This window comes from Rhinopithecus roxellana, chromosome 10 (genome assembly GCF_007565055.1).
Source record: "Rhinopithecus roxellana isolate Shanxi Qingling chromosome 10, ASM756505v1, whole genome shotgun sequence".
In the NCBI taxonomy this organism is placed as follows: domain Eukaryota; kingdom Metazoa; phylum Chordata; class Mammalia; order Primates; family Cercopithecidae; genus Rhinopithecus; species Rhinopithecus roxellana.
Genome location: NC_044558.1, coordinates 122,474,814 through 122,488,325, shown reverse-complemented (window position 1 = coordinate 122,488,325; position 13,512 = coordinate 122,474,814). Strand labels below are relative to the sequence as shown.

The window sequence follows — 13,512 nt, the reverse complement described above, 5'->3', positions numbered from 1 at the left end:
TGTCTCAATCCAGTTGGGTACTTACCACCCTGAGACATGACATAACAGGTCTTTTCAAACCACATGATGAATTTGGCTTTGTTTCTTTGTTTACAGTTGTGCGAATCAAACTTAAGCATTTTCCATAACATCCCCCTCTTTACTGTGATCACTGTCTCTACCTCATGAGCAGGACCACTTCTCTACAATGCCTGGTTTTAGCAGAATTAAGAGAAGGAATCTAAACAAAATAAAACTTCAAGTAACTTGTACTTTGTAGGTTTACATTTATCTCAACTATTTCAAATATGATCTTTGGAATCAATCGTGAATGACAAATTCAGTACTTCTAGGCAATGTCCCTCTCTAAATTCAGGAAGTGCAAAAAGCAATTATCGAGACTTAATGAAACAGGAAACCTGATAATAGATTACCTTAAAGACAAAAAAAAAGAAAAAAGGCTCAGTAGAGAATGAAAGTAATTATTAACATCAATCCATGCTGTCTCTTCATAAAATACAAAGTTTATAATTTCCAAGGATAAACAGTAAGGCTTCACTTTTAAATTCAAAACTAAAATAGTAATTAGGACTTGCTCTGTTGTTGGCAGGGTTAGTTCTGAATTTTGCTAGACTGATATACTTGGGAAAATACTTTAGCTCTCTTTGTGGGGGGGAAAGAAAAACAAAAACAAAAAACATGTCTTTATATCTCCAAAGTTATGCAGTCTACATTGATTAGGCATTCTCCAGCTTTAATTCCAAAGATCTCTCATCTCTCCAAAGAAGAAATCAAACCCAGGCAATCTTAGGCTTGAGGCCACTCTAACTGGAGCAGCAAGGCAAAGGAGAAAAAAAACAGTTGATGTTTTAGATGCAAATGTACACAGAAGAGGCCCGTTTTTGATACATGCATATACATTTAAGTCAGGCAATATTCCAAATAATATGCTTTTAGTGCCTCTTTTTATTTGCCCAAAAAATTAAATTACCTGCGAAAATATAAAGACTGGAACTGTTTTTTAATATCTAGCATTGTTGACGGAATAATCTTGATTAAAAAGGCAAAACTAACAATAAAGGGAAAAGATGATAAATAATTCTCAGGTCTGGCCTCAATCCAGGCTGAAGGTTATTTTTACTCTCCAATGTAGTTTAAAAAAAAGTTTTGTAATTCCACAAATACTTCTCCAAGGACTTCATATGATCAAATTCATTCCCACTTCTTGCTTTAAACCATAAACCCACTGCATATACACTAAGCGGAAGGGTTGGGGAGGAAGACCATAGATTTCCATAATATTTATCAAAAGGAAAATTTTTTTGCACTCGTGAAAACAATTTTTCCTGGTCTATGTGCCTATAAACTCAAGGCCCATTTGCAAATACTAGAACATATCCATTTTAGTCAGCACTGTGCCTAGCACATGTTAGGCTTCCATGTGTTTGCTTGGCAAAGGAAAGGGGATGGCAGGACACACTAGACAGACAAACAGTGTTGAGGTGTCATGTAGCAAGGGCTGTCCTTCATTTTTAGAGAGATGCAGTAAGAGTGGAAAGATAAGTCATCAGACTCATCACCAGGGATCTGCAGAGGCAGTTGGTTGAGAAAATCAACCTTCATTTACCTGTTTCCTTTATCTTTAAAGATAGTAGTATCTGCTTTCCCAATCTCAGAAGAGTACAGGATTAAGTGAAAAACTGCAAAAGCTTTCTACAAAAATAAGGTATCATTAAGAATGTTATCTTAACCAGTACTTTGGAGAACACAAGGTTGTCTCTCTCAGACATCTGGCAGAAAGTGTTCCAATAAATATTTGCTAGAAACAACAACACAGTGTACTACTGACTAGATTTAAGCAACTTTTAGTCCAGCAAAATGAGGCCTGTTTTGTTTCTTAACCTACACAGGTTACAATTAGCATATTGTTTGGTAGGGACTTAGTAAAAGCCCTGGGAAAAAAAGAGAAAAGTAGTCCTCTCAAGGTGGGGAATATTGAAAGGTGTTACACTTTTCTCACATTGTTCCCTCTTCCCAAAGGGGAAGCAGGGCTCAGAGAGATCAGACAAACATGCCCCACCCCAAATAGTGAAAATGTCTCCGAAGCATCCTACACCACACCATCTGTTAACGTTCCCGTGTTCCTGAGTGAACGATATGGACACACACCCTTTAGGGAGGTTATTCACCACCCACCCGCTTTGCAAAGCGTTTAAGAACTCACACAGGGCGTTACTTAAGAACAGAACGCTTAAGTTACATGACTAAACCAACAACCATCACAGAAACCCTTTCCATCCACTCCCCGCCCCCCCCAATCTGAACATTTCATCTTCCTGTTTCCCTTCCTAGGTTACAAGTGCCAAGGTAACAATGTTTTGAACTAACGTCATACTCCTACTTCCGACGAAGTTTTTTCAGCTGCTACACCACGTGCGTTCCCACAGTCCGGGAAGAGGGAAGCGTGTAGCCATTGGTGGACACTGAATGGCTGTTTGCAGCAGTGGGCACAGAGAGGGGGAGGAGGACGTGGGACTAAGATCCAAGTTTCCCGGAGACGATTGCAACACCTCTTTGCTGGCATGTGGCCGACAGGAGCATGGCGTCTTTCCCATGCCCATGTGGTAAGGGCGACAGGGACAGACACCCGACCCTTTCTGGCAAGAAGCTTTTCTATCTTTCCCTCCCCGTTTCCTTCTAGCGCCTTCCTCTTCCCCAAAGGAAATGCTCTCCTTTCCCAGATCCCAAGCAAGGACCCCAAAGTGCCAGGCCCACGTGTCCGTCCTTCCCCTACGTCCACATACATCTCTACCCAAGGTCCCCTCTCCCAGACCGCCTCTCCTTTCCTCTCCAAACGCAGGCATTTTCCACCAGGGCAATCCGCGACAGTGCCCGTCTGCTAGACAGAAGTTAAGACCTAAACTTTCTGGCCCGGAACCAGAAGGTAGGTGCACGCGGTGGCGAGGAGCGCAGGGCGCAGCGCGCTCACCTGGGAGCGCCGGCAAGGGAGGCGGCCAGCGGCGGCCGGAACTGGGGACCCGGAGACCCCTGGGGGACCCCGTGCTGTCTGCGTCTCCAGCCTGGGTGGGAGGTGTAGCGCGAGCTGCCCACACGTGCTCCGCGGCCGGCCGGGCCCGCCCCACTACTGCATCCCCTGCCCTCCCCGGCCTGACTCACCGAGAACTTTTTTTTCCGCGTCTTCGCTACCGGCGGCGGTGGCTAAAGAGGCGGCGGCCGCGGTACCCGTGGCTGCGGGGGCCGCGTCCCCACCCGGGTTTCCTGCGACGTGGGCGGCGGGCGCCGGGGCCGCGGCCTGGGGCGCACCGCTGCCCACTGGGCTCTTGGGCGCGGGGTCCTGGGAAGCCGCGGCGGCCGCCTCCGTCGGAGCCTGCGGGAGGGTGGTGGTGGTGGTGGTGGCCTCGCCCGCCTCGCTCATGCCTCCTCCTCCTCTGCTCTCGCTCAGGCGCCTCGGTGGCGGTTGGTCGGCGGTTAGCGCGGCTGGTGGTCGCGGCGGCCCGGGCTCGCTCTCGGGGAGGCCGGGGCGGATCTCGCGGCGCAGGCGGCGGCGGCCGAGGTGGGGTCGCGCGGCGGAGGCGGCTCGAGCTTTGGGTTGCGCGCTCGCTGTTGGGCTCCTCGCTCGATCTTACTGCCCCAAAAATGGCCCCGCACAAGTTTTTCTAGGCGGCGCACAGGCCCGGGAGGGAAGGGCGGGCGAGGGGAGAGGGTGGGGAAACTTGGCTTGGGAGTCGGGCCCTGGGCTCTCATTAGCATTTAAAGGCGCCCGGTGCCCTTTCCATGGCTCCAATCCGCCGGGACGCGAGCGCGCGGGCCGCGTTGCAGAGCCAAGGAAAGCCAGGGTGAACGAGGCGCCTGGGTTGTCGTCTGGAGCGTTCCGAGGAGCCTGCGCTGCTGACCCTTTGTTGGAGCTGGGTGCAGGGGCTCTCCTCCCTCAACCCATCTTGACACCCGCAGCTGACCTATAGGAGAGGTAAAATAGGGCACCCAAACTACTCTGCGCTTTACTGTCTCAAACACTTGTTTTTAAATCCTTTGCATCTAGTCATTCATTCAACATATATGAAGCCCCAGCAGCTATTCGTAGCACAGCCATTAAGAACTGGAATAATAAAACCTTAAGACTATTTGGCAACTTACTCCTGAAAGGTAATATACGGATCATTTCATCTGTAACACGCAGATGAGGAAATTGACCTCACAGATTTAATGTAAATTCAGAGTTTACACCAATTTAACCGCGACAAATAATGAGCTGTCAATATATATTTAATAAGGTACTTGAAAAAAGCTGAATAAATCCACGTCCTACCTTCTGCTCCAGTTGCCTCTGCCAGCTGGTGAAAGCTTAAGGAACTGAGCCCTCTTAGCCTCCAGGATGAGAAGTATAGAGAAACAGATCACACAATCAACATTATTCCCAACTTGAAGAGCTCACATGGCCCTTTGAGAATGGACTGGATGGTACTAAACACAGGGCCAAAGGGTCTGGGATCTATACCCAAAGACTGTCTGGAATACAGGATTATTTGGCCCCTAGGGTTCAGACAGACGAGGTATAAATTCTGGCTCTATTCTTTATTAACCAGGTTAATTTGGGACAGAGATTCAATGTCCCAGAGTCGGTTTCCTTCTTTATGAGAGGTTCTCAAAGGTGACATGAAAAGTAGATGAGATTATCATGTGTAACTCCAGTGTCCGGTCCACTTAAAGCTCCTTCGTTTTGTTTGTTTTTTAAGTTATTGCCTGTTCCCTGAAACAATTTACCTAATTTTTTCCAGGAATGTATCTGTAATGTCGATGTCTACCTTACATCAGTAGGGTAACTATCAAGTGTAATTCATCTTTGTATCTCCACTGGTTAGTACAGTATGTAGCATAGAGTTTGGACATAATAAGTTTTTACAAAATGAAAACAGACCAAATTCTTCCAAACTCAATTACTTATCTGCACATTTGCTATCAATTATGAAACTTTCCTGAATTCTTACTTTCTTGTTTCATCCACAAAAAACACAAAGAAAATAAATTATTTGAAAAAATGACAAATTATGGAATTTTGAGCTTTTCTATGTAATTCATCAATATTTTAAAAATTACAAACTCTTAAATGTTAGATTCATATTTTAGTTTGACTTCAATATGGAGCATACAATGATGTTATATAAATGCAGATGCTTTTAAAATGCTGGTCTAATTCTGAGAATGATTAAATTATTTCTTAATTCGAAAGATTATGCTCTTAATTACAATTAAATTATAAGAATGATTTATTCTGGTGAGGACTGACCATTGACTTTCTTATTCAGCAAAATGATTATCATTGCTATTACCTTTCAGAATTACATTACAGGAAAAAAGAGATTGAACTCTTCAAACCGATCCAACAGTAAAGCCTTTAAAAAAAATTCATCCTTGGAAATAATTCATAACTAACAGGTGTGGTCTCCAACCTGTGGAAGACCCTAAAATAATTACAGATGCACCCTGGGATTTCCTAGAATTTGTGCTGGACTGGCTCCCAAAACTACTCATCATTGTCATCCAAAAAAAGCAGTGAGCAGCTGGAAGTTCTTGGTACTGGGCTAAATAAATCTAAAGAAAATTAGAACAAACATGATCTATGTTGTTTTAATAATCATAACTAGGAAGCAACTTGGATACAGATACACATAAATTTATCCATTCACTAATTCATACACTCATATTTGCTAAGCAAATACTTTGTCAAGTACACCATTTTGAGTATCCAATGTTGACCAGAATAGAGCTGGTCATAAGGTCTTTTGATGTGATGTTAAATTATTTTTCACTATCAACATTTCTGTTGTAAGACAATATCATCATTTATTAAGTTTAAGTCAACAAAGAATTATAATCTAATTTTTGACAGCAATCATTTTTAAGCAATTATTGATTTGATCATAAAAACAAATGCCACTCTGTTCCTAGCATGGAGGAAGTTAAAGCTTTCACAACCGTTGGAAGGGCTGAAGGAGGGAAACTCAGAGAAGCTCCGTTGAAGATCTCAGACTCCAGTCCCCAAGACAGTGGTTCTCAGGAGTTCTCCTGAAGCCACTGGAGCCACAAGATCTTTCGGAAGTTCTCAGCAATTCAGGGCTGGATTGAGGTTTTGTGACACTTAAAACTCATACAATTTAGAGAGCCCTTTTTGAGATAAAATAAAGTTATGAATACTAAATTGCTAGGACTGCTCCCAGAGTCTTAGAAAGGGTCTGTGCAAGATAGGAGCCCTGAAATTTAAACTTCATTAGCTTTACTTCTGTACCTGCTGTCTCAGTCAGCACCACAGATGCAGTAAGTCCTCAAGAAGTTCATCTGGAAGCAGCTTCGATGCCCATGCATCTTTCTGTAACTGACTCTGGAATATAATGGTCTCCTCCTCTTCTTCCTTCTAAACTTTGAGCGAAAGCCTCTCATTTGCAGATTCCAACTTGGAAATATACAGGCCAGGAGGGAGATTCTGGGAAATGTAGTCTCTGCGTTTGAAGAAGCTAAGGTTGATGCTAAATTGACAAGAGACTAGCATATCACCCTAAAGAAGAAAATGCAATTAATTGACTAAAGAGATTGAGGAGAATTCAAGTTATTCAAGAGACTGGAGCTTAAAGTGAAGAAGCATTGTATATTAGCATATTTGAAAGTGGAAAACAGTGAAGTATTAATCTAAACTTAATACAAAAAAGAACATGAGGGAAATGATCAGTTTGGAACAGAAAAGTTCAAGAATAAGAGAGTAAAGGTATTTCAGGATGTCTCTAGCAATGTTCAGGGGGAGAGTGGACCTTGGTTATCATGCTGTTTGGCACTCAGTAATAGTGCATTCAGCACATTTATTAATCATTCCAATTCGGTGTTGAGAACATCATGCAAAACAGGACAGGAATGCCCCTGTATTGAATGAATTTATGGTATAGACCCACACTGTCCCAATGGAAATATAATTTGAGCCCCAAGTGTGAACCAAATATTTAATTTTAAATTTTCAAGCAGCCACAATAAAACAGTGAAAAACAGATGAAATTAATTTTAATAGATTTTACCTAACCCAATCAATATAAAATATATATTATTTCCACATTTAATCAAGAGTAAAACTATGAATGATGCATTCTACATTCCTCTTTTTTTTGGTACTGTCTTCAAAATGTGTATCTTACACTTTTAAGACATCTTAATTTGAACTCACATTTAAAGAGTTCAGGCCGGGCGCGGTGGCTCAAGCCTGTAATCCCAGCACTTTGGGAGGCCGAGACGGGCGGATCACGAGGTCAGGAGATCGAAACCATCCTGGCTAACACGGTGAAACCCCGTCTCTACTAAAAATACAAAAAAATTAGCTGGGCGAGGTGGCGGGCGCCTGTAGTCCCAGCTACTGGGAGGCAGAGGCAGGAGAATGGCGTGAACCCGGGAGGCGGAGCTTGCAGTGAGCTGAGATCCGGCCACTGCACTCCAGCCTGGGGGCAGAGGGATACTCTGTCTCAAAAAAAAAAAAAAAAAAAAGAGTTCAGTGTGGCTGATGACCACCATATTGAGTAGCACAAGCCTTCTAGACAATTAGAAGTTTAGTCTGAATAATTAATTCTTCAGGATTCCATTGGGAAAAAGTCCCGGTCCTGAAGGGTGGACCATACATCAGTCTGTGGTTGCCCATCAGGATAATGCTACCTGTTGGGCTGGTTTGAGCTTCCTTTGTGACATATAATATCCAAAGAATTGGATATTATATCCAAACATGTAATTGGATATTATATCCAAACATGTAATATCCAAACATGAACCGTAATGCTGTAATTCTGAATAACTCCATAATGATGTCACTGATAATCTCTAGGGTATGTAAACAAAGTGAATTTACAATATCCATTCCATGTCACCACTGCCTTTATAGACTATGCTTCTTATTTAACTTTCACATATATTGGCCTACCATAATGAATGTGTATTATAGGATTTCTTCCTTTTCATTAAGAGAACTAAGAATATGGTGGGGAATTGGCTGTGACTTTACTCTCCCCTCTGGGAAGCTAGATTTAGAGTTCAGAAAATGTTGCACCTGTAGACCTGAAATTATTAAGCAGTAGGAAAAAAAAAAGCAATTTCTGAGAAGTTTTAAAAAACCTGATATTTCAACGTATATTGATTTTATATAAAAGTTCCAACTTCTAAGTGACTTTGTTGGATTTGTTTTGCTTTTACTTATTTTCTCAACTATTTAGATGTGTTCTTAGTGTTTATTTAAAGACTAGCAGATGGATACAGTTTTGGTGGAAGAACTTGAAAAGATTATCTGATAAATTCGAACTAGAAAGAAATTTATCCATCTCAACCCCACTCATTTTAGAAACAAGGAATTGCAGTTCAGAGATTAACCAACTTTCTCAAACTAATTTATGTATTTGGTGGCGAAGCTAGAACCAAAACCTGAGTCTCCTTATACCCAATTCAGCGCCCTTGCCACCATAAAATTCTGACTGACAAAATGTCCATGCTCTATCATTGAGTCCCCTCAAAACCAGAGCAAGGCAGCACTTTGGGAGGTCAACGCAGGTGGATCGCTTGAGCCCAGGAGTTTAGGACCAGCCTGGACAACATAGCAAAACCCCGTTTCTACAAAACCAACCAACCAAACAAAAACTAACAAAAATTAGCTGTGCTGGACATGATGGCACATGCCTGTAGTTCCAGCTACTCAGGGCTACTCAGGAGACTGAGGTGGGAGGATCACTTGAGCCTGGGAGGTTGAGGCTAGAGTGAACCGTGATCATGCCACTGTGCTCTAGCCTGGGTGACAGAGTGAGATCCTGTCTTAAGAAAACAAAGAAAAGAAATAAAGCAAGGCTGTCTGGCCACAGAAGATAATGTTCAGATCTTTCCAATTAGGTCCTCTGGAGAGGAAACCAAACAGCTGTGTGCAATTTTATTTGAAGCATTTTGAAACTTTCTGAAGCAATGAATAAAATATATTCTCCTCTTCCTAAAAAAGCTTTATTCTGTCTCTTTTTGCAATACTGTTTTTCTCTTTTTTTTCTGTTTTAATCCACTTTCTTTATTCTTTTAACTTTCTTTGTCACCTCACTTTATGTCCATACTTGTTTAGGAATTAAATCTCAGAGACTTTCAAATCTAGATTATTGTCTAGAAGATATAGAGTCTTTTATTTCTTGGTAGATATGATAATTCTTAAAAATGCACTCTCAAACAGCAAACAGGAAAATGCACTCTCACACAGCAAACAGGGAGGAAAATCATCCAATGTGTCTCTTCTTCGGTTTTTGCCCTTCAAAATTCTTCCTTCTCTTCTCTTTAAATTGAACTCTTCCTTTTAGTCAGACTTTCATTTGATCTCTTTAGCATCCCTAGTGGCTCACTATAATGATCTATTTAATACTCATTTTTTGGAGACACGTTTAATTGGATTTTGATGTTCCTTTAACATGGGAACTTTGGAGTAGAAACTGAGAATGAGAAAATTTGGGAGAAAGAAAACTGGCTCCTAAGAAAATTCCAAGAGAGAAAGATTTGTTAAAATTCCAATCTGAGTTTTAACTTCCAAATGAATATATATATATATATATATATATTCAAAAAATAAATACATGTGCACATGCACACACACATACACACACACACACGACCACAAAATAGTAGTATTTGCTAATGTAGACCTGAATATTTATTTATTTTGACATTATGGGCTAAATATAAACAAGAAGTATAATATCTGCTTCCTCCAAGGATTTAGATCTCCAGAAATCTTACTGTACTGTGAGCAAAATATTTCTAGTTTTTTATTTCCTTTTATTCTGCTTTTGCCAGATCCCTTGCATCCATCACTATTGGTCTTTTAGTAAGCATGGGATGGTAGGGAGCAGAATTTAAGCAAAAATGAGTATTATGACAGGATACCTATTAGTTTGTTTGGGGTGCTACAGAAAAATACCATAGACTGGGTAGTTTCTAAACAACAGAAATGTATTGCTTACAGTTTTGGAGGCGGGGAAATTGGAGATCAAGGCACCATTAGATTTGGTATCTGGTGAGGGCCTGTTCTTCATAGATGTTGCCTTCAGTGGGTCCTTACATGGTGGAAGGACAAAAAGGCTAACAAGCTCCCTCGGGTCTCTTTTATTAGGGTGCTAATCCTATTGGTGAGGGCCTGTGCTCATGACCTAAATGTCCCCAAAAGGCCCCATCTCCTAATGCCATCACCTTGGTGATTAGGCTTCAACGTGCGAATTGTGGAGAGACACAAACGTTCAGACCGTGGAACCTATGTCTTGACTAGCACGTATTTTACTACCATTTCCAATTACAGATCAGCTTGTTGCCAATTTCCAGAAACACATCAACCTAGTGATATTTTACTTTAAATCATAAAATATATATTTTAAAATAGTTTTAGTAAAATAATTTTTATTCTATTGGTATTCTTTTTTTGCAGCCTACACTGATTTGCAACATTAACTCTTAAGCCAGCTTTTTCTTCTCTTTGACTTTTTATTAAATTTAAGATGAAAAAGTAATCAATATTAGAATGGTCTTATTGATAAAGACAGATCAGTTTTAGAGTTTTTCAAGATAAATGTTTTAGCGTTTAAAGCTATACCACTCTAGAAGTACCCACAGTGAAATTTTACATGGAAAATTAAGAAACAAAGCTAGGAGTCTTGAAATATCAAAGGGATAAACTTAAATTCAAGTAGGTTAATTTGTAACAACAAGATTGCAAGAATCAACTGGAATGGTTTGGTTTGTTTTCTGAGGGGGTTACTTTTTTTGTTGTTGGTGAGTTGAGTGATGATTTATATACATTTATTATTATTATTTTGAGGGCCATCCTAAAAAAGACCCACCAAGCTAAAAACCTGTATTTTAGAATACAAGGCAATATTAAAAAGTACGTTGCAGTAAAGACATACACTGTTTGACTGTGGCTACTCCCATTCTCCTGTATGTCGAGTTCATGAATTTCTTTTCAAATTCAGGATTCATAGCCTATAACTACTATGAAATATAAAATATTTCCCTAAAATATGGAAGCTGACATCCAAAAGGACCCATTACGCATACTGGGGCCTAAGAAAATAGAAGAATGCCATTTTATTTGAATTGCACTGATGTGTATAACTAGCTATTTTAATGTATCTAATAAGTGTAAAACAGAAGAACACAAGTTAAATTGTACCAAGAAGGAACTTGGTTTGGTAGCATCAAAATGTGAGGGGTGAGAAATTCCATCATGTGACAAAATGACTTTGAGGTGTCCCTTTGAGGTAACTACAATCTTTGTGGGCAGGGAGTTGGTTAATGGTTGGATGTAGTCTGGGCTGTCTGTGAAAAGGTCATTAAAATATACTCAATTAGGACTTGACTATCCGGATTTGACAGGAGTAGGAATCTGCTGTGGAGGGTTATCCACACTCCATTCCATCACTCAACCCTTCTTTATAGATTAGGAAATAAGATTCACTAATGAAGACTCAACAGGTATAACTGGGCACACCTTATCCTTGGTTTCTGATCTCAGTGTATCCTGGTCCTTCAAGATTAGTTGCCACTTTCCTGACCTTCATTATGGCTGAAACTCTTAAGCAAGCTGTACATACCTGCAGAAATAGGCCACAGTACTCTTTGAGTTAGAAGTCTGTTGAGAAAATGCTGGATTGGGGTTACTGATGCCTTTTGCTCCAGATGGGGACCAACCCCTGTTGAGAGTAAATTTGGTAATCCGAGGATCCCTCTCATTTCCTGCAAACAAAAACTGGAAAGAAGAGACAAAAATATCTTATGAGTAGAGACTCTTATAATTTAATTTGACCTTAACTCTCAGTCCAGTTCATTTTTCTCTTTTACTTTTCTATTTTCTTTACAGACAGGGTCTCGCTCTGTCACCCAGGCTGGAATGCAGTGGCACCATCATAACTCGCTGCAAACTGTATTTTCCAGGCTTAAGAGATCCTGCCTCTCCTGCCTCAGCCTCCCAAGTAGCTGGGAATACAGCTATGTTGCTATTGTTCCTCAAACTCCTGGCCTCAAGTGATCTTCCTACCTCACCTGCCTCAGCCTCCCAAACTGCTGGGATTACAGGCTTGAGCCACCACACTTGGCCAGTTCATTTTTTTAATCCATCAACTTCTCAGGCCTTTCTCTGGTTTGCTGTATTCTGTGGTTTTGAGGGTGGGATGATTACCTGAATATGAACAGGAAGCACTCTTCATCTGGTACTTACCATGGTCTATGTACTAAACAGGGACGTTGTATTTATCATTTCTAACCTTTACACCAGCTCAGTAAGTTTGGTGTTATTGTAATTTTATAGGTGAGGAAACCAAAACTCAGAATGGTTACTCAATTTGCTTATGATCATAAAGATAGTAGGTCATAAAATAGGGATTCAAACTGAGATTCATCAGGGTCCAAAGTCAGGACCATCTCCTCAGCTCTACACTGACATTCATTCCTCTTGTCCTTATCCATGCAGATTATGTGAGACTATCAGCTCTGGACAGTAATTAAGTACATGTTTAGAGAGGCAAGTTTGTTTAAATATTATAGGGGAAGTTACATCATTATATGCTTACCTTAATCCTCTTGCCTCCCTCCATCTCTGTCAAGCTCTGAGGCTCAGAAATACGGAGGCAAAGAGTGGAGGGGAAAGGATGTATGTGGAATCAGACAAGTGACAAGGCTATGACTGTTTTTCTATTTTTATATACATTGATATTTTATGTGTGTATTTTTTTCTTGTTTCTATCTTATATACAAGCTAGAATTAACATCAATTTCCCCTTCTGCTATGCTACCCCAACTCCATTTAAAATTCCAACTTGATTATGTAAATTAAATTGTATGTTATTCATGTTGCAATAGAAGAGTCAGAGAGAATTCTGACTAACTGGATTTGTTTCAGTGATTTTCTTTTTCCTTATTCTAGAAAGCTAAGTTTTTGGCATTTGGTAGTTTGCAGGACTGAAAGCAGAAGCTGCTTCCAGAAGAACCCCCTCCCCCGCCCTCTTAATTTTGTGAGAATCCAAGCCCACTGAAGAAATGATGCCAGGAAATTCAGAGTGGAAGGGGAAAAGAGTTAGTGTCTGAAAGAAGATTCGCAAAAGCAGAATTCAAGTTAAGGAGAATCTCAAGCCTGGGGAAAAAACAATAAGCTCATCTATGTAACTGGGACTGTGGCTGTTCCCTCTTGTGCTCCCTGGAAGGACTTCGAAATGTGGAGGATATCTTCATAGTAGGCACATTTGAGTAGCACCGTGTTCCTCAAGGTTCTCAATTCTAGCAAAGATTCCCATGAACACTGTGGTGCAGAGCCACAGAACCACTGGACTTGGGCATTCCTGCAAGTTGGACAGCGTTCATCTCATCAGTAAGTGTGGTCAGAATCTAGATTAAAGACTAAACAGCATGCTCTATTGAAGATGGGATGGGTGTGAAGAGGAGGGGATGGATTTGGGATGGATTCCCCCAAATAAAATTAATTTTAAG

General features: G+C 40.9%; 1 protein-coding gene and 1 long non-coding RNA gene across 5 annotated transcripts in view; one reads left to right on the top strand and one right to left on the bottom strand.

Moving 5' to 3' along the window:
* The window catches only part of YBX3 (Y-box binding protein 3), a 24,422-nt gene extending 20,675 nt beyond the window's left edge, over nt 1-3,747 (bottom strand). For all 4 annotated transcript variants that reach the window (XM_010371391.2, XM_010371392.2, XM_030938686.1 and 1 more), the window contains exon 1: nt 3,157-3,747. In XM_010371391.2, coding sequence (XP_010369693.1) covers nt 3,157-3,415 — 259 coding nt within the window. In that variant the 5' untranslated portion in view covers nt 3,416-3,747. The remainder of the gene's footprint in view (nt 1-3,156) is intronic.
* Nucleotides 2,351-13,512, top strand: LOC115899927. Its single transcript, XR_004059544.1, has 3 exons — nt 2,351-2,603; nt 2,840-2,923; nt 12,979-13,512. It is a non-coding gene; the product is annotated as an uncharacterized LOC115899927 (long non-coding RNA).